Source organism: Crinia signifera, chromosome 4, assembly GCF_055691185.1.
Source record: "Crinia signifera chromosome 4, ASM5569118v1, whole genome shotgun sequence".
Classification (NCBI taxonomy): Eukaryota; Metazoa; Chordata; class Amphibia; order Anura; family Myobatrachidae; genus Crinia; species Crinia signifera.
Window position 1 is genome coordinate 298,102,455 of NC_139220.1, and position 22,413 is coordinate 298,124,867.

The 22,413-nt window shown below is 47.0% G+C and overlaps 1 protein-coding gene across 1 annotated transcript; it reads right to left on the reverse strand.

Moving 5' to 3' along the window:
* Positions 1-1,158: 1,158 nt before the first annotated feature.
* LOC146072791 (beta-1,3-galactosyltransferase 2-like) lies at positions 1,159-22,046 on the reverse strand. Its single transcript, XM_083179986.1, has 2 exons — positions 21,968-22,046; positions 1,159-2,459 (listed from the first exon to the last, which is right to left on the reverse strand). Exon 2 carries the CDS (start codon positions 2,428-2,430, stop codon positions 1,438-1,440), a length of 993 nt encoding a protein of 330 aa, XP_083036112.1. The 5' UTR covers positions 2,431-2,459; positions 21,968-22,046; the 3' UTR covers positions 1,159-1,437.
* Positions 22,047-22,413: the final 367 nt, after the last annotated feature.

Below are 22,413 nucleotides of genomic sequence, written 5' to 3' on the forward strand. Positions count from 1 at the left end.
TATTATACAAGTTGGGTCACCCATATGCAAAATACTTTTTCTGTATTTACGAATATTTGCATATCGTAATGATGTTATACACTTATAAAACATAGCCTGAAGGTAATGTTATACAATATTTGAATAATTCTCTACATGAAACAAAGTTGGCATACACTGAACCATCAGAAAACAGAGGTGCCACTATCTAAACTCTCAATGTTACAGATCTTCATATAGTTACTAGGGATGGACATCGGTGCAGACGCCATTGATGGTGGTTATGCACCCAGCCATCGATAGTAGTAAACTATTTGATGGATAACCATGGATAGTTTTAGCTATAGGTGGTCATCCATTATATATGACTGAATGGCCCGTGAGCCAATCAGAACTCGGAGGCGGGACTTCCAGGTGTCGGGGGCGGAGCTATCATCCATGTCCCGGCACCTTGAAAAAAAAAAAGAAACATTGGTTCTCCTTTACCATCAATGTAGGGAAACCATCTGGTTCTCCCACATCAATGGCAAAAGTATGGCCAATAAACCATTAAACCATTATGATTTCAAATCATCGATGGCCATCCCTAATAGTTACCACCTTACAATATCCATTTAAATTATTTACTTATTAAAATGAGTATATATTATATAAATAATGTAGAATTTATTCAACACATGCACTACAACATCCATATCAGTTGTATAGGGACTCTTCATCAAGTACTTATTTGGTACTCTTTACCTAGCACGGCGCCCATCGCGGTCATCGCGGGCATTGAATGCACTAAAAAATCGGGTGCGACGCGACCGACGCGATGCCCGCGATTTCCCATAGGGACCAATGTTAAATTTCTCAATTGACCCGATTTTTCTGTTCAATGCCTCAATTGACACGATTTTTTCCATAGGAATCAATGAAGTGTGAAATGGCCCCCACAATTGTTAACGCCACCCCACGATCAACGTGAACCCGAAGCGTGGCAAGCGCAGCGAGCCCGCGAGGGGCGGCGGTACGCGTCCTACGACCTTTTCATACCCCCACTATCCACGGCGTTAACAATTGTGGGGGCCATTTCACACTTCAGGGTGCCTATTTGGCCTCTGTGGGCCATTTAACATTGTTTCCTATGGAAAAATCGTGTCAATTGAGGCATTGAACAGTAAAATCGGGTCAATTGAGAAATTTAACATTGTTCCCTATGGGAAATCGCGGGCGTCGCGTCGCACCCGATTTTTAGTGCATTCAATGGCCGCGATGCCCGCGATTTTTTTACCTGCGATGCCCACGATCAAAATCGTGGGCGCCGTGCTAGGTAAAGAGTACCACTTATTTAAATTCCCTGTTTATCCATTTTAGTCCTCAAAGATTTCCTAGCTGCCCTACAGAGTAACGTCTACCAAAAATGACTTTAGATCCCTAGAAAATACAGTAACGAGAAATGTTCACTTGGTTAAATCAACACGCTAACATTCTTTTAGCCCAAAAGTCGGCCCACACAGTCTGTAGCTCATCCTTGCCGTAATGGTGAACTGTAATGAGCTTTTTGAATCTGCAGCGGTCATAATTAATCCTGTGGCCATTAAATATGTTCGGAGGAGGATGAGTGGGTGGGATCTTGAGCTCATACAGGCAAATTCCCATAAAAGAGTCTTCCATAGGGATCACCCTAATTTCCTGTGACACATCATAAATTTTTTGTGCCATATCTGCTGAAAAGACATACCCAGGACCCGAACAGTAAGGTGGGTAGGTGTTGTTGGGATAGACTTCCACGGGTACATACCACTTGTAGACTTTAAGCCTCAAAGGACCTGTGTTGGATACTATATACCCTGTAAAATAATTTGTACGGACTGGCAACTCTGGGTGAAGGAGCTGGTGGACCAGATAATCCACATTGAGAAACATGTCATTGTCTATTTTCACAACATAGCTGGCAGTGGGGCAAAATTTGGCCACCCATTCCATGCCCATTAAAGTTTTTAGAGTCAAGTTATAGTACGTGTCCAAGAAGTCTTGTTGTACAATATCACCAAAGGCTGCACTTTCCTCCTCAAGCACCTCTTGGACCTTTTCATTTGCAAGTGTAGACCGACCAACCAGAAATATTCTTATCACATCAACATCATAAAGACTTTCATTGCCCCACGTGTCTCGGATGGCGTGTCTGGACAACACATCCCAGCTCTCACCAATCACCAGCATAATTAGGAATGGGCTCTGGTTCTTGCACTTCTCCGGTTGGTTAATGAGGAACTGGTAGGGATATGGATATGGTGGGGCCAGAGGATGTTTGAAGGCTGGATAGGTCAAGTTGTTTACAGGTTTCCTTTTGGTCTCTAACTTTAAAAGATTGGCATTAAAAGTTTTATATGATAAGTATCCAGAAGCAAACATAAAGATTACTGCAAATACGATGCATCTCCACAAAGTGCTTTGGGCCACCATATTGTCTTCTGCAAGTCTCAACAAGATTCCTGCAAAACAAAAACACAAAGATTACAGTATGTATATGATAATGTCCATTCTAAAGCAAGAATAATTTTAAAAAATTTGCCCAGACGTATATCACTTATGGTCTGTGAAGCCGCCATATACTGGTGGAACACATAGCTTCAACAGAAAGGTGATCCACAAATACTTGGCCAGTGCTATCATAATTAAGCAATGAAAAAGGTTAGGTTGAGGCAGCATAAAAAATGGTGTTACTTAGATTACTACTATACTGTACATCAGATCTTTTGTGCATATTTAGATTATCATTACTATTGCATTGGAAACGCCTGCTGCATGAGCCATTGTCCACAATTGAGTATCTGCACCACTGCTGTTGGGGTAACCAATCCCATAATAATTATGTGATTAAACATTGAAGTTTTTTATTGTACATGGGATCTAAATAATTTATTTTGCCTACGGTCACATGACTATCAATGATGACGATACCCGCTAAATGAAAATTAATGTGTGATCTACGTGGAGTTGGGCCACGGAGCCAATCACACAACATTTATAAATTTCTATACATACAGTTTTTCTGTATAAACTCTTGCCATTTATTTTAAGAAGGTCGATATAAAAGTTACGTTTTAAACTAAAGTTACGTTTTAAACTAATTTCAAACCAAAGACAAAGCATTTTTGTCTTTGGTTTGCTTCTTTTTATGTCCACTATATCTGTGCGGATACTCCCTCACGGCTTCACCCGTAAAGTCTATAATTACCTCCCGACAAGTCTGCGCACTCCATGTGAAACTTCTGTAACTATTTACGATTACCATGTAGGAGTCATAGCTCCCTTACCTACTATGGGGGTTATTCTGGTGGATTCGCAAGGCTGTGAATTCACAGCCTTGCGAGTCCACCATACCCCGCCTTGCGAATGGTTGGGGGCGGGGGCCATTTTCCGGCAACTCTGCTGCCTTCATCATGGGAGTCTGGATGGGCTAGTATTGTAAAAATGGGTGCAGCATGTGCGGTGTCGGCCCACCTGGGAATCAGGGGCCCATTTTAACTGTACATACTTCAATTATAAAAACATCACTGATCCATACTTATAACTGTGTGAACAGATATGGGGAATAAGGAGTAAAATGTTAAAATAAAGCTAAATAAAACAGCCTGCTGCAGAGGATGCCACAAGTCCCAATGTATCCCACCACAGCCTTTATTGCCAGATGCAGCCAGTGCAACGCTTGTCCCAGTGCAGTGGCGGTGACTGGGATCAATGTCAAGGTAGGTGAAGTACCAAGTAATAATATCACTCTTGTGATGGGCACCATCAGTGAGCAGGGACAGGGACTGTTGGAATGTCAGTGCTCACAGGCATGCTATTGATGGTTCCGTGTCCTGAACAGGAGGCAATGTGCTATCGGTTATAAAAGGTATGTAAAGGTTGTCATGTATTTGATTCCGGAAGAAATGACACAATCATTGCGGAATGACGATGATGCTGCTTATTAGCATAAGAACTGAATGTGACCTGTGTGGATATAGTCATTTATGGTAACGTTATCTTTATTACAAGGAGTGCCAGTCATAAATACCCATGCATCATACTTGCCGACTCTTCTGGAACATGTGAGAAGCTCCTAAAACTGGTGCTGCACTCCCCGCTATCCCAAATACAGGAGGCTTGTGTCAGTATGTCCATGCTCCCAAGTTACAATGCTGGGAATTGTATAGTAGGGAGCAGGGCCACAATTGTGCATCCACGACACCCCCATACCGCCCAGCTGGGATGACTAGACTAGTCTCACCCCGACACACACACTTGCTGCTTATGCATTACTTTCTAACCAACATGGCTTTATAGGTCATTGGTACGGCCTCATCTGGAATACTGTGTCCAGTTCTGGAGACCATATCTTTAGAAGGATATAAATACTTTAGAGAGTGTACAAAGAAGGGCAACTAAAATGGTGCATGGCCTACATCACAAAACTTACCAGGAAAGACTAAAAGATCTTAACATGTATAGTTTGGAGCAGAGAAGGGAAAGGGGGGACATGATAGAAATCTTCAAATATATCAAGGGTTTTAATTAAAATAGTACAGGAGGAACCACACCCTCCACCGGCACACCAAAGGCCTTCACCGCCATGGGAGTGGATTGTGAGTCAGAGGCCCCTCTTACAGTCAAATCCTTATGCAAAATCCTCTCGGCATTCAAAACAGACCTCACCAATGATTTATCATCGGCCATCCGAGAAGTCAAAACCGAGCTGGCGGCTGTAGGAGACCGTACAGACCACCTTGAACGGAAAATGGAGGAATTAGTAGCGTCGCACAACGACTTAATCTCCTCCCATGCCAACCTGCAGACTGAATTAGATGACCTCAAGAACAAAACAGCCGATTTGGAGGACAGATCTAGGCGTAATAACCTAAAAATCAGGGGAATCCCTGACTCAGTTTCCAACTCCGAACTGGAAAACTATGCATTAACCCTTTTCCGTAAGTTGCTACCCAACGCAGAAGAGAAGGACTTAACAATTGACCGCATCCACCGTCTCCCCAGACCTCGCATAGTCTCATCCTCCCTACCAAGGGATACCCTGCTACGTGTGCACTTCTTCAAGAGTAAGGAACGAATTCTACAGGCTGCCCGAGCAGCTGGGGACTCAGACGCATTAGGAGGCTTACAAATCTTTCCAGATTTCTCCGCCCTCACCGTTGCCAAAAGGCGGGCATTTGCCCCGATAACATCTGCCCTGCGGGCCAATGATATCACCTACCGCTGGGGATTCCCAGTGAAGTTAATCGTGTCATATGAAGATTCCTCCTATACCATCTCGTCACTAGATGCCGGAATTAAGATGTTGATGGACTGGGATATTACGGTCAAGCCTCCTCCAGGCCCCAAACGGCCTACTATTCCATCTTCCGATTGGTCAACCACCTGAAGACTTTACGGCACATTATATTCCTTCTCTTCGGGGCCAGGTGCTGAACTGAACTAAACTGTGTCACATGCTTCCAGTTCCCACATACTGGATAAGCGGATAAGTATTCATAGTTGTGTTCCCCCATGGCCTCGATTCTAAAATGTTAAAGTTCATATTAGGGTATTTTTACATCATAGCTTATAAGCTATTATTATATTTCAAAGTTTTAATTAATCTCATATTTTTTGTTTGCAATATATTATCACATGTTTTCCTGTGCCTAATATACTGAGGTATAGGTTTGGTTTCAATTTCTACTGTTTACTGTTATTGGAGCGTTCCCGCTACGTGGGTGGTGGCGCCAAGCCGCATACAACCCCACTCCCCTTTTAGATACTACTGCATAGTAGTTTAATCTTTGCAGTAGTCATGCAGGCCCGATACACTGGGCTGTTTTGGTTTTTTCCCTTCCTTTGGTTTCCCCCTTTTCCTATCACCTTCCTTCCTAAACCTACTCACTCCCTCCCTTTACTGTACATGTTTTGGTATTACATGGTGTGTTCTTTTGCTAAAAGATATACACTTACTGACTCCCTCCCTGAAATGCATAGTTTACATTGGTTATCGTCTAACCCCACCGATACACTATGGCAAAGGTCTTATCACTGAATGTTAAAGGTCTTAATTCACCAAATAAGCGTAGACTGGCTCTCTCCTTCTTCGCTAAGCAGAAAGCTGGGGTTGTGATGCTACAGGAAACACACTTCTCTTCCCTACGCCCCCCTATGTTAAAAGACAACAAGTATCCACTTGGATACTTCGCTAATGGCCCTTTCAAACGCAACGGAGTGGCTATTCTTTTTAACAGAGATACGTCATTTGTTCTCCATTCCCAGGTTTCAGACAAAAATGGACGCTACTTAATCCTGACAGGTCTCTTAAATGACAAACTGGTCACTCTGGTATCCGTTTACGCCCCAAACTCTAATCAAATCCCCTTCCTCCGTAAACTTTTCCTATTGATCCGGAAGTCCACTAGGGGCTCACTAATGGTCCTGGGGGATTTTAACTTAGTCTTGAATCCCAAATTAGACAAGTCCCTTAAAACACCTTCGTTGAAACCCTCTACTACCACCACTAATTCTGGCCCTTCCGCCGCATTTCGTAATCTACTGACGGAATTCGATCTATATGATGTCTGGCGAATACAAAATCCATCTGGACGAGATTACACATACTACTCACCAGTACACAATACATATTCTAGGATAGACATAATACTTAGTGACAAATGGACGCTACAACATTCAAAATCCCTCGATATCCTCCCTATAACATGGTCTGACCATGCACCATTGCTGTGGTATTGGGACCCTAACCCTCGCCAGATCCCTCAGAGACCGTGGCGCCTATCCCCTCACCTATTATCTGATACCATGACGAAAAAAATTATCTCAGATAGCATCGACTCCTACATAGCCACAAATGCCCCTCATGACACATCAGTATTGAACCATTGGTGCGCATTTAAGTCGGTGACCCGTGGTGCCGCTATCCAAGTGGGGGCCACCCTTAAAAAACTAAATACGCAGCGCCAACGTGATCTAGAGTCTAAGCTGACTGAACTTGAAGACAGAAACAAAGCCTCACCTAGCACACTTTTGCGCAAAGAACTGTCTAACATCCGTAGCCAACTTCAAAAACTCCTTGTGGCCCAAACCCAAATAGCATTAAACAAATTACGCCAGAAATTTTACTTATTTGGTAATAAGTCAGGAAAGATGCTTGCCCGCAAACTTAGAATGCAACAAGCTAGGAATAGAATAAAGCATATATACTCCAATAATAATGCTAAGATTTTAAATCCCAAAGATATCTCGAACCATTTTGCTAAATACTATGCACAACTATACAACCTCTCCCAGGATTCCTCAACCTTTCAACCCTCCAACGCATCTATCACCTCCTTTTTAAATGACTTAAATTTACCGTCCCTTACTGATGAGCAGCTAGCCTCATTAAACTTTTTTTTTAAAAAGCCCTCTGATAGGGCGAAACGCGTTAGAGGTTCACCCAGCATACAGCTTTCAACTGAGAAGAATATCACCTTGCTTGGATTCTGAAAAAATCTCCCGCATCGAACACTACCAGCTTAAATTTATTGGGAGAAAATACAGACCAAGCCCTACGTCATCACGTCCATCAAGCTGCTAGGAGAACTCCGGTGAGAAACAGGTGACACAGCGGCGCAGGTGAGAGCAGCGACGGCTGTTGGATTCCAACTACGGGTGAGTGAGACGCCAGCTAACAACATCTACGCGGCGTCCTCCCCGACCCCTGTTCACCGGAGGGACACTCCACTACTAGCGCTGACATCGAAGCGCAGTGTATGCAGCGAGACGTCCCGCTGCTGGGACAACCATCTACACAGCCCGTGTAGACACCTGAGCGCGGTACATGCAGCGAGGTATCCCGCTGCTGGGACAAGTATCCACGCACAAACGGTGCAGGTGAGAGACGCACCACTGTGCACTTTACTACTTTCTTTCCAAAAAGGCATATATTGCCAAATCACCTAAAGTTACAAATGTATGCATACAAGTTATTCTACGTTTAAATTCATCTGTAATTGGAAAAAGACTGTTTCTTTAACCAAGGACAAAAAAGGTCTATACAGAAAGTGATCCGCTCAGTTCAGTCTTTCTTCAAAATTTATACTATGCGTCCAGAATTCTAGATACCTGGACTGGCTACACAGCTTTCGCCATCCTGGGGCTATAAGTCACAAAGTTTAGTGTTATATACTTTTTATATATAATTTTTTGAAAATTTATTTTTATTTTATTATTTTTTCCTCTTCATTTAAATGTGATTAATTTTATATGTAAAATCAAGTTTTTTTTATATAAACATATACGTGTATATACCGATTGCATGATAAACAAATATTTATGCAATCGCTATAAATACCTTCATATATATCTGTAGGTGGCCGCCTATAAAAATTGTAATGTATTTTATATGATCTTTTTTTTATACAAATAAATGAAAATAAATATTCATAAACAGACAAAAATTGTGTATGTGAAGTGACTTCATCCATGGTGCAAGTTATCAAATAAAAAATAAAAAACAGCGCAGATACTCCATTTCTTGTTTTTTTCTAATTGTCTTTATATATCTGTCTAGAACCTGTACCTTAAAAAGTCGGGTGATAAACAGATTGGGTGTATCCACACTGGTACACATGGGAGAACTGCAAGCTAAAATACAGAACTACTAGATTCCAAATTATTATAGGTCATATATTTATTATCTGTACAACTGTTACCAACTAGCGCCCAATATTCCACTAATTTAGTGGTTTCTCCTCTCTTTTTGTGTTTTAGCCTTATTAAACGCCCCATGGACCACTTCAGAGGTCGATGCCGCTATAAAATCCTTGCCCAAAGGTAAAGCCCCTGGCCCTGATGGCTTCATCAATGACTTCTACATTTCATTCCGAGAAATTTTGACTCCTACATTGACGGAACTATTCAACACGATCTCTACACTGGGATCTCCCCCTTCAGAAATGTTAGAGTCTCAAATAATAACCCTCCCAAAACCTGGCAAGGACCCCGCATACTGCCAGAACTATCGCCCTATCGCTTTATTAAATGGGGACATTAAACTATACGCAAAACTTATAGCTACCCGTATAAACCTGTTCTTGCCATTGTTGGTTCACGCGGACCAAGCGGGGTTTGTCCCTGGCAGACAAGCTTCGGACAACACCCGGAGAGTTTTTTATTTACTGGACTCCCTGTCCAGTGACCAGGACCTACTCCTACTGTCACTCGACGCAGAGAAAGCCTTTGACCGTCTAAATTGGTCATATACAGACGGCGCCGGCCTTATGCTTGCTGGCGCATCGCCAGCAGCATGCTGCTGGCGATGCGCCAGCAACACGGCGCGCCATCTGACTGAGACGCGCGTGCGTCCCCCACGCACGCGCGTCTCAGTATCCGGGCGGCCGGCCGGCGAGGCGGACGCAATACTGTCCGCCTCCCGCTCGAGGGGGGCTGGGGGGACCCGAGGAGGCTGTGGGGGGGTGCGGGCGCCCGGTGTGGGCACCAGGCGACCGTCGGAAGGGGACGGCAGCACCGTCGGAAGGGGACGCGCGCGCACCTCGTGCGCGCGCGTCCCCTTCCGACACACAGATGGCGCGGGAGCAGGGAATGGCGATGGCGTCGCCATCGCCATCCCCTGCAAAGATGAGCCCGGCCCCATCTGTATGAAGGAAGTTCTGTGTAGATTTGGCTTCCGCGGTCAAATTCTACAGTCAATTCTCTCTCTGTACTCAGCCCCAACGGCCCGCGTGTTCAGCAATGGCTTTCTATCCGACACTTTTCCAATTTCTAACGGAACTAGACAGGGCTGTCCCTTGTCCCCTTTAATCTTTGTTTTGGCCATTGAACCCCTAGCAATAAAGATCCGCAATGACGACAACTTTCCAGGAATAGAAGTAGGGGACCTAAATCACAAACTTTGCCTATTTGCTGATGATGTTCTTGTGTTTGTCTCGAACCCCTTTTCTACCCTTCCACATCTTCACGCGATCCTAGACTCTTACAGTAGGGCCTCCTACTATAAACTAAATACAACAAAGACGGACGCCCTCCCTATAAAGGGCACCAACATCCCAACATCCCTTAAGACCTGTTACCCCTACAACTGGCAATCAGAATCCATAAAATATCTCGGTGTTAACATCCCGGCATATACATCAAAAGCTTTTGAGGTTAATTTTCCACCCCTGATCAGGACCCTCTCTTCCCTCACTAAATCCTGGGTTAACTATGAGATATCCTGGCTGGGCCGCATAGCTGCATTCAAAATGACTCTGTTACCCAAGTTAATGTATATATTCCGCACTATCCCCTACTCTGTCCCAACTAAATACTTAAATGAATGTAATCGCATCTTGACCAAATATGTCTGGCCAACTGGACCCCCAAAAATCGCGAAATCCAAAATGACCCCACCTAAAGCTAAGGGAGGTCTAGGTCTCCCCGATCTGGCATTGTACCATGAAGCCTGTGTTTTAGCCCAACTTAAACATATCTGCGCTACAGACTCAGTTACAGAATGGGCTATCTTGGAGAGAGCAGCCTGTACCGACTTCCCGCTTGCAGATGCAGTGTTCGTACCTAAGCCTCTAAGACCAGCCCTTCCTTCTTTATTACCGTCTACCCAGTCTTCATTAAAAATATGGGACAAACTCGCTGATAAACTACATACCTCTTCCGCCACTCTCCCCCACATCACATTAAAATCCCTTGCCAAACTTATACCTAACCTGAATCTTGTAAAGTGGGTCTCCTGCGGTGCGAAAACACTTGGGGATTTGTTAAATGGCACACTATTACTACCATTCCCTATATTACAAAATAAATATCAAATCCCTGACTCAGAACTACTAGGGTACTTCCAAATTCAACACTGGTGGAAAAAAACTACTAAGTCGCTGAGTTCTAGTAACCCCCTCACACCTACAGTTCTATCTAGAATCTCCCACCCCATACCTAGAGGAGAAATCTCATTTTGGTACAAGATCCTTCTAGACCTAGCCCCAGTCCCAGAATATAACTCTCGGAAAAGATGGGAAAAAGACTTACAGATAAACCTGTCCGAATCCCAATGGAACAACATTTTAGCCACCTCATTTAAAATCTCAAGATGTCTGAACCACACCGAGATGCATGTGAAATTGTTACACAGGCTATACTTAACTCCCGACAGATTACACACCATTTGGCCCTCCTCCTCTAAATATTGCTGGCGCCAATGTGGCGAGATTGGCCATGTTTTCCGGTCATGTACGGCTCTACGTCAGTTCTGGCTGGATGTATTTAACTTAATCAAGGATGTGCTACTTCTAAAGCTTTCTCCCTCCCCCTCCATCGCATTATTACATTTATTCCCAGATGACATCCTAACTCATAAACGATATGTCCTTGGACAAATCCTGATAGCAGCAAGAGCGGCACTAGCACAACTATGGAAGCAACCATCCCCTCCCACCTTACTAAAGGTCATTCACAAAATTCAATTTTATTTCACTATGGAGACAGAATACATGCCGTACTCCTACAAAGCCTCATCGCCACTAGTACTCTGGTCGCCTTGGAGTGAATTTATTACAGATGGATCTGGGGCATCAATATTCCCTAAACCATCCAATTCTGACCCCATGCAATTTAGCCTCATCGAGAATGCTCTCGACTCCCCTTAGCAATGATAGACCCCCCTGCCTGTCAGAGCCTACGGTTTATTTTTCAATACCATAAATGTATAAGTCACTGTAAATGTATGCTACGTTTATATATACTATTGGAGTACTATACTGTATACTATATGTTCACCTTGATTCATGTACACCCCCCCCTCCTCCTCCCCTCTCCCCCTATAACACCTTCTTTGTTGTTTTTTTCCTTTGTTTGTTTTTGGTTCCCTTTACCCCCCTTCGCATATTGTACCACCTCGATGAAAATGTATGCTCTTTTTCTTCTTTATTCCAATAAAAATCAATGATGTTAAAAAAAAAATAGTACAGGAGGGAGACATTCTTCACAGGAAGAGGAGCAACAGAACACGAGGACATGCACTGGCACTGGAGGGAGGTAGGTTCAGGGGAAATGTTAGATAGAATTACTTCACAGAAAGAGTAGTAGATAAGTGGAATAGTCTCCCATCAGAGGTGGTAGAGGCAAATACAGTAGAACAATTTAAACATGCTTGGGATAGGCATATGAATATCCTTACAAAGAAATAAGGATTAAAAAGGGTTGAGATTACCTGAAGCGGTACTTATTTCCTAGCACGGCGCCCACATTCTAGATTGTATGTGTCGGGCTGATATCTCAAGCATTGCATGCATCTTATGTGTTTGTGCGGCATAAGATGCATGCAATGATGCAATTGACGCAATCGACGAGATTTTTACATTGGAATCAATGTGAAATGGTCCCTGAGACCCAATTTAACATTTATTCCAATGTAAAAAGCCCCCAAAACCCCAATTTTAATTGCTAACCCCCCCTTCATGGGTGAAATGGCCCCCCCATTGGTAACGCCACCCCACTATTGACGCCAACCCGAAGCGTGGCGAGCGGCGGCGGTACGCGTCCTCCGGCCTTTTTATACCCCCACTATCCACGTCGTCGTGGAGTTGATTTTATATAGTGTGGCGAGCGCAGCGAGCCACAGAGCCCGAAACGTGGCGAGCGCAGCGAGCCCCGCGAGGGGACGCAGAATACATGTGAAGTAGTCCGCGTCCGCTCGCCACGCTTCGGGCTCGGTGGCTCGCCACACTATATAAAATCAACTCAACGCCAACGTGGATAGTGGGGGTATGAAAAGGTCGGAGGACGCGTACCGCCGCCCCTCGCAGGCTCGCTGCACTCGCCACGCTTTGGGTTGGCGTTGATAGTGCTGGTGGCGTTAACAATGGTTATTGGTGACTCACGATTTTTATCTTATAGCATCTTATGGATCTCATGGATCTTATGGAGATGCATAAGATGAGATCCATACAATTAAAAAATCGTATCAATTGTATTGATTGTATGCCTTATGTAAGGCATACAATCTATGCGATGGGTGCCATGCTAGAAAATAAGTACCCCTGAAGCATACCTCCCAACTTTGAAGGAGCCGGAGGCGGGACACAGTTGATGCGCGCCGAAGGCACCCCAATATTTTTTGGGGTGTGGCTTAATTTGGGGGGCATGGCCTATACTCACAGTTCTTCTGCGAGGCAACGCCCCCATTCTGACACTATGGGGGCATGACCCAGAGGCTCTGTGAGCCTCTAGCCATGCCCCCTGGCAGCGGGAATAGACGCTGTGCGCATGCACACAGCGTTTATTCCTCGCTGCTTAGCAGCCGACAGGGGGGACTCCCAAAAGCCCCCCCTCACCACGGGACACTGCCAGCCGCGGGTGGGACAGCGGGACAGGCCCTGATAATCGGGAGGTATGCCTGAAGGGTAAAAAAGGGGCCAAATGGTTCTTATCTGCCGTCAAGGTCTATGTTTCTATGGCTTATTCTATAGTGGGGAGGAGATCCCAAGAATGTTATCGTTGAGGATGTGAAAATCACAAGACCCATTTTAAATACCATTTCGAAATATCTCTTAAACCAGTGGTTCCCAATCTTTTTTGAATCACGGCACCCTAAGGGTATCAAAATATTTTCACGGCTACCCTAGACAACAGAAAAATGTATTAGATTGGGTTTATATATTCCCAGGGTCAGTTATGTGTTAAAGACAGGATTTGCTTCTGTTCGTACATATTTTATTTTTGGCAGCCACCAGCACTGGTTTTGCACATAAATAATTAACCATAATTAATTTGAATTGGTCCTGGACCACCAGCCCAGGGCACCCCTGCAAGTGTCCCAAGGCACCCAAGGGAGCCACGGCACACAGTTTGGGAACCACTGTCTTAAACGTTTAGGCAATGTGAAAGCAGCATAAGTTATATGATATTCCAACCCTGTATAGTGCTATAAACACCTACTGTATACCTTGCTTAGACCCAGTATTTGAAATGTTTCTTAAAACAGGTCTGAGAAAGTTAAACCCCTTTTACATTGCCAATTGTAACCAGTATATTACCAATTCATTACTGGGTTGGTACCTTTCACACTGAACCTGTTTCACCCATAGAAAACAGTGGATTTCATTTGTAATGGACTTTTATGGTTCACATTTTTGTATTATAGCTAAAAATAAACCTGTTTGTGGATGATTATGTACTGGACCAATTACAAATGCCTTTATTTATATATAAGAGAATCCTTTAAGGTGCCCACACACTAGAAAGATCTGCGATCATAAGATGTGCACATAAATTAGCCTTCAAATCTTTTGTCCGATCTGGACAAAAGATTTCAGGCAAGTGCACATCTTTACCAAAGATTTTTCTTAAGATCCCGTGTGCGTTTTTGTGCAGCACGTAAGATCAGAAAATTTAGCAAAAGATCCACGGGAGCGAGCATCGGACGATTTTCGACCGATTTATTGATTCGATTTATCGAAAATCGGCCAATCGTCCCAAAAATCGTTCTAGTGTGTGGGCACCTGTTCAGTGCCAGTGATTTGCCTGGCAATGTCTGCAAGATATCGTTCCAACCAGTTAACTTTTGGCAGGTTGAAATGATAATCTTTCTAGTGTGTGGGAGCAAACGATTATCAGCCGTTTGCTCCCAAAACGCTGATAAACGGCCCTAAACGGTCTTTCCAACTTGCTGGGCAAAATCAAACCTGTTTGATTTTCCCCAGCTAATCGTTCTGGTGTAGGGGGAAAGTTCCCCCAACCGAACAATATGTAGGCAGTCAGTGACCAGCAGTGTCCGCCTACATCTGATGTCTATCACTGCTGTCCCCGCAGCATCCCGTGTCCTGTGCCCCGCAGCATCCCCAGTGTACTTAACCCCAGCCCGGGACATGGCAGCGGCAGCAGCAACAGTAATGACGGCGGGGAGGTGATAGGCCAGCACAGGACATGGTGAGGACAGGCTGTGGTGGGATCCCGGGAGCTGCATGACATCTGCACGGGTGCAGTAGCCACCGGGCACTCGGCAGCGGCGGGGAGGCAGTTCCCTACAGCGGCTGAGGAGACGTCGAGAGAGGCGGCCTGTATATGTGGACCATGTGTATCACCTGGCTCGCACCCTGCCCGGCTCTCTTCACGCTGCGGGTGTATACCCGGAGCCCGGCTTTCCTCTTCCTCATCTCTGTGTAACCTCCCCTGCGGCAGCATCATCCGACCCCAGTCCCCCCTCTGCCCCCCCCCCTCTACATCATCACCAGTCCCCCTGTGCAATCCCCTAGCAGCAGCATCACCAGCCCCCCCCCCCCCCGCAGCATCATCCATCCCCAGTTGTCACCCCCCACCCTGTCGTCACCCCCCCTGCATCAAAAAACCCCCAGTCATCACCCCCCCTGCATCATCCATCCCCAATCCCCCCATCGGCACCCCCATGCATCATCCATCCTTAGTCGACAACCCCCCCCCCAGTCATCACCCCCCCTGCATCATCCATCCCTAGTCCCCCACCCCCCGTCGTCATCCCCCTGCATCATCCATCCCCAGTCGACACCCCTCCCCCTGCATCAACCCCCCCCAAAATCACCCCCCCTGCATCATCCATCCCCAGTCATCACCCCCCCTGCATCATCCATCCCCAGTCGACACCCCTCCCCCTGCATCATCCATCCCCAGTCGACACCCCTCCCCCTGCATCATCCATTCCCAGTCGACACCCCTCCCCCTGCATCAACCCCCCCCCCAAAAAATCACCCCCCCTGCATCATCCATCCCCAGTCGTCACCTCCCCTGCATCATCCATCCCATCGTCGCCCCCCCCCCCCCCTCCCCGGCGTCACCCCCCCTGCATCAACAACTGCATCATCCATCACCAGTCTACACCGGCCCCCTGCATCAACCGCCCCCCCCCCCCCAATCATCACCCCCCCCCTGCATCATCCATCCCCAGTCCCCCCCGTCGTCGTCATCCCCCTGCATCATCCAACCCCAGTCGACACCCCCCCAGTCATCACACCCCCTGCATCATCCATCCCCAGTCGTCACCCCCCCTGCATCATTCATCCCCAGTCGTCACCCCCCCCTGCATCATCCATCCCCAGTCATCGCCCCCTACCATCATCACCCCCCTGCATCATCCATCTCCCCCCCCCCCCCCCTGCATCATCCATCCCCAGCCCCTTCCAGCAGCATTATCCGCAGTCACCCCTGCGGATAATGCTGTAAATTTTTCTGGCGTCAGTGTGTTTTTTTTAACTATTGGATCTGTTGTGGAACTAAGAGTCCCAGCAAGCCCATTAATGGGCCGCATGCTGGGACTTGTGGTTCTCCAAGTCCCAGTATGCAGTGCAGGCTTGCTGGGACTCTTAGTTCCACAGCAGAACCCAATGGTTTTTTCTATATTTTACAAAAAAAACAGCCCGGATACCGGACCAGGACGCCGGAACCCAGGACCAGGATACCAGGACCCCAGGACACCATACCAGGACCGAGGGCTACCTACGGGCTCAAGATAGGTAAGTATCAGTATGAATGGGCTCCGTGTGTATTAAAGTTTTATTTTTCTTATGTGTCAGTGTGCTTTTATTTAACTATTGGTTTTGTTGTGGAACTAAGAGTCCCAGCAAGCCCGTTAATGGGCCGCTTGCTGGGACTCATAGTTCCACAACAAAACCCAATGGTTAAATCTATTAAGGGGCTGGTTCTTAAAATACGGGGGACCCCTAGTCATTTGTCCTCCGTATTTTGGGAACCAGCCCCGGCCCTGGAGCCTGGGGCTGGTTTTAAAAAATACAGCGGAGCTCTGTGCAAATTGTTCCCTGATTTTTTAATACCAGCCCCGGCTCTTTCAGCCTGGTGCTGGTTACCTGGTTTATTTATTTATTTTTCTATATTTGCACTGAAGCCTGCAGGGATCTGACTGATCCGTGCAGGCTGATGTCAAATACGACAGGAAAATGAAGTGCATTTCTCTGGCGTATTTGGCCGGCAATTAGCGGGCGTATCCCGCTAATTGCCGATAATTACTGGCCGTATTAAAATTACGGGCGGTTAGTAAATTTGGAATCACCATTCTTTTGAATAGTGATTCCTAGTCATATTCTATCGATGTATTTGTAAATACAAATACGAATGTCCCATCAATACAAATAATCGTATTTTTGGCAAAGTAAATGCTAAAAAATACGAATACGCCCCCCAAAAAATTGTATTTTACTATAAAAATACGATTTTTTTTTTCACGTATTATGCTTACTAAATTTTCCCAAATACGTTTTTTCTTCCACCTGCCCACCAATGTGTTAATAGGGGATATGGTCATTTGGTCTACAGCATTTAGTTCTACAAGCATTAGGTCGACACCATTAGGTCGACATGACTTAAGATTGACATGGGTTAGGTCGACAGGGTCATTAGTTCGACATGAATAAGATCGACATGAGGAAAATTGACAGGCAAAAGGTCAACATGTTTTTTTTTTACTGTTTTTTTGAGCCGACGTGGTATTTCATGCCCTACCATCCACTAGGGTGTGGTGGGAGAATAAAATAGTGTGTCGAGCGCAGCGAGGGGACGCGGTGCTATGTTGACTGTATCGACTTTTTCACTGTCGACCTTACCCATGTCGACCTAACCCATGTTGCCCTAATGACCCTGTCGACCTAATGACACTGTCTACCTCACCCATGTCGATCTAAATGCATGTCAACCTAATGGTGTCAACCTAAATGCTGTAGACCAAATGATCCCATTCCGTTAATACAGATGGGGCCGGGCTCTTCTTTGCTGGCGAATCGCCAGAACGTCACCGCTGGTGATCCGCCAGCAGCCCGGCTCGCCATCTGACTGAGACGCGTGTGCGTCTCAGTTTCTGTCGGCGGGGCGATGGGAACCCTGCCCATCTCCGCTTCAGGGAGATGGACAGCGTTAGGGGGGGGGGAGGCGGTGGGGACCCTGGGTGAGCGCCGACAAGCCGGCGGTGACCCGGGGGAAGCGCCGTCGGAAGGGGATACACGCACATCTTGTGCGCGCGCGTCCCCTTTCGCTGCTGGTTGGAGGTTTCAAGGGTTTTAAAAAAGTTGGTCGGAAGTTGGTCTGATGTGTGGCCAGCATTATTCTAAGCATCTCTCTCCCCTCCTCATCAGTCCATGTTGCAATAACTATGCTCTGTAGTGTCATACTTGCCTACCTGACCTTCTCCATGCGGGAGGAAATGCTCTGTACCTGGACTTCCCTGGTAATGTATGATTGCCATCACCTGTGGTGTAACACCTTTACCTAGCTCCCCACTGGCTGTGAGCCCTCCCCCTCTGCTGCAGAGAGTGACAAGCAAACTGGTGAGTTTAACCCTCTGTAATCCTGGTTACATTTAGGAAATCGCTAATACATTTAGGAAGTGTGTGCTTTTCATTTATTTATATATATATATACACCCAGTGCACCCAGTGTAGTAACACATGGTGTATCGAGATTATATATATACTAGGTGATTCATCGCGCCCTACGGGCGCTCTTCACACCGTCGTAAGGGGCTGCGCCCCCTTAATTTGTGAACGTTTGTATATGAGAAATATGGTTAGAATTGTATGAAAGATGCCCTGTATTGCAACTTAGGTGTCCGCGAATCGCGGGAGGGGGGTCGCGGAGGGTGCGGCGAATTGCAGGAGGGGGGGTCGCGGGGGGTGCGGCGAATTGCAGGAGGGGGGTTGTGGGGGGGTGGATGCTGCGAATCGAGGGAGGAGAGGGATTGCAGAAAATCGCGGGAGGGGGGTCGCGGGGTGGGTTGCCGCAAATCGCGGGAGGGGGGTTACGGGGACGGGGGTTGCGGCGAATCATGGTAGGGGGGGGTCGCGGGGGGTGTGCCGTGAATCAAGGGAGGGGGGGTCACGGGGTGGGGTGCCGGGAATCGCGGGGGGGTGTGTGTGTGCCGTGAATCGCGGGAGTGGGGGTTGCGGGGGGGTGGGGGGGGGGTGACGCTAATCACCACAAGAAAAAATCAACACAGAAAGGTCAACACATGTAAATGTTGACATAAGTGTGGCACTTCATTGGTGTCCATGTCGACACATGAGAATGAATATGAAAACATTCAAAAAATGAAAAAAAAAACTTCAAAAACTCATGTCAACCTTTTTCATTGTCGACCATAGCCATGTCAGTGTTTTCCATGTGCAATTTAATTCTGGAGCGGCCGCGAATCGCGGGGGGGGGGGGGTGCCGCGAATTGCGGGAGGGGGGGTCGCGGGGGTGGGTGCCGCGAATCGCGGGAGGGGGGGTTACGGGGCGTGGGTTGCGGCGAATCATGGGAGGGGGGGGTCGCGGGGGTGTGCCGTGAATCACGGGAGGGGGGGTCACGGGGTGGGGTGCCGAGAATCGCGGGGGAGGTGTGTGTGTGTGCCGTGAATCGCGGGAGTGGGGGTTGTGAGGGGGGGGGTGTGACGCAAATCGCGGGAGGGGGGCGGTTGCGGGGGGTGGGTGCCGCGAATCGCGGTAGAGCGGGGTTCATGGGGGTTCCGGTGGGGGGTTGCCGCGAATTGCGGGAGGGGGGGGGTCGCGGGGGGGTGCCGGGGTGCCGCGAATCGCCGGAGGGGGGGTTGCGGGGGGTGTGACGCGAATCGCCACAAGTAAAAAATCAACACAGAAAGATCAACACATGTAAATGTTGACATAAGTGTGGCACTTCATTGGTGTCCATGTCGACACATGAGAATGAATATGAAAATATTCAAAAAATGACAAAAAAACTTCAAAAACTCATGTCAACCTTTTTCATTGTCGACCATAGCCATGTCAGTGTTTTCCATGTGCAATTTAATTCTGGAGCTGCCGCGAATCACGGGGGGGTGCCGCGAATTGCGGGAGGGGGGGTCGCGGGGGTGGGTGCCGCGAATCGCGGGAGGGCGGGGTTCACAGGGGTTCCGGTGGGGGGTTGCCGCGAATTGCGGGAGGTGGGGGGTCACGGGGGTGCCGCGAATCGCGGGAGGGGGGGTTGCGGGGGGGTGTGACGCGAATTGCCACAAGAAAAAATCAACACAGAAAGGTCAACACATGTAAATGTTGACATAAGTGTGCCACTTCATTGGTGTCCATGTCGACACATGACAATGAATATGAAAAAATTTAAAAAATTTAAAATAAATCTTCAAAAACTCATGTCAACCTTTTTCATTGTCGACCATAGCCATGTCAGTGTTTTGCATGTGCCATTTAATCCTGGGGCTGCTGCGAATTTAAGGGGGGGGGGTGTGCCGCGAATCGCGGGAGGGGGGTCGCAGGGGGGGTGCCGCCAATCGTGCAAGGGGGGGTCGCGGGGGGGTTCTTTTTGCCGCGAATCGCGGGAGGGAGGTCGCGGTGGGGGTGTTTTTTCCGCGAATCGGGGGGGGGGGGTGGGTCACGGGGGAGGGTTTGCCGCGATTCACGGGAGGGGGGGGTCGCGGGGTGGTGGTTATGCCGCGAATTGCGGGAGGGGTCGTGGGGGGGTTCTTTTTGCAGCGAATCGCGGGAGGGGGGGTCGCGGGGGTGTTATTGCTGCGAATCGCGGTAGGGGGGGTCGCGGGGGAGCGGGTGTTTTTGCCGTGAATCGCGGGAGGGGGGGGGCGCGCGGGGGGGGAGGTTTTGCCGCAAATCGCGGGAGGGGGGCGCTCACCTGGTGGCTGTGGAGTAGCAGTGCTGGGCAACATGGGAAGGCAGTGGGTGTCTGGCACTGTCTGTGGGCTCACTGGGCTGGTTCTCTGTCACATACCTCCCAACATGACCCTCTCCAGGAGGGACACAATGCTCTGTTTCTAGACTTCCCCTTAATGTATGATTGCCATCACCTGTTTTAAACAGGTTAATTTCTCAGAAAGGTGTTCAGCACAGATGAAGGCAATCACACATTAAGAGGAAAGTCCAGGAACAGAGCGTTATAGACACAGACACCCACTTTGAGTGACAGATGTAGCCAAATATATAGGAGATATATATATATATATATATATACACATACACACTGTATATATATATATATATCTAGAGAGAGATACACCAGCACTTTGAAATGTCTGCAAAACTATCTATCAGGGGGTAGGCAAATCGGGGGCGCCAGACGATATTTTGGCTGGGGGGAGCAACATTTTTAGTTACGCCATTGTGTGGGACATACAGTGAAGGAGGGGCAGGCTGTGGGACATAGAGTGAATGGGGGCAGGCTGGGGAAATACAGTAAAGGGGCAGGTTGGGTGACATGGAGTGAATAGGGGCAGAGTTGGGGACCATTCTGATGTGATTATCGATTCAATAATGTCAGGCTGAATGGTCCCCCCCCCCACATTTTCACCTCACCAAATCTGGCCCTCGTCGCAAAAAGTTTAGACACCCCTGACTTAAATAGTCTCTTAACACATTGCTCTGTTCATTGCATTGTTCACATTTAATCCTGACAGCTAGCAGGCTTTGAGCAAAATACCGGTTAGGCCAGGGCTGGGCAATTGCGGCCCTCCACATCCCAGCATGCCTTGCAGCAGTTTCAGCATGGCCACATAGCTAATGCAAAGCATCCTGGGATGTGTAGTTAATCAACATCTGGAGGGCCGCAATTGCCCAGCCCTGGGTTAGGCATTGGAACGTGGGCCGTTGTGCAATGCTGTTTATGTATATCAGGCTTTAACTATTGAAAAAAAAAACAGAGGTAACAAGACCCTTGGAGTGACGCAGATTCTTCTACAAACTGTACAACCCCACTGAAGGCACCCAGGGCATTTGATTGTATATTGGACGAGTGACGATACAACCACAAATTATATATATATATATATATATATGTATATATATATATATAAAATGTATTTTATTAACAGTTTCTTATATAGCACACACATATTCCGCAGCACTTCACAGAGAATATTTGACCATGCACATCAGTCCCTGCCCCAGTGGAACTTACAATCTATATTCCCTACCACATGTACATGCACACACAGACATTTTAGGGTTAATTTTTGTTAGGCGCCAAATAACCTACCTGTATATTTTTGGATTGTGGGACGAAGCCGGAGTACCTGGAGGAAAACCACGCAAATACGGGAAGAATTTACAAACTCTGCGCGGTAAGGGCCACAGTTGGAATCGAACCCATGACCTCAGCGCTGCGAGGCAGTAATGCTAACCATTACACCATCCGTACTGCCATATATATGTACTTATAAAGGTGATGGAAAAGTTTCCTTTCCCAGTAATTTTATCTTTAAAGCTTATTAGAGAGAGTAAGATGTTTTAGTGCATGATGCTGTGGGAAAAAAAAAGATAAAACTTGGTGGTTTTTGCAAAAAAAACGGTAGCTATAAATAGGAACTTCACCTACACAAACAGAACAATGTACTTGTTGACTCAGTAGTATGATAAAAAAAAATGTGTATATATACACATGACTTACAGGTGCCGTGTTGCTTTCATGCTCACTAGTGAATG

Excerpts from the sequence above, each read along its gene's own strand:
- LOC146072791 (XM_083179986.1), bottom strand. The coding sequence starts at position 2,430 with ATGGTGGCCCAAAGCACTTTGTGGAGATGCATCGTATTTGCAGTAATC.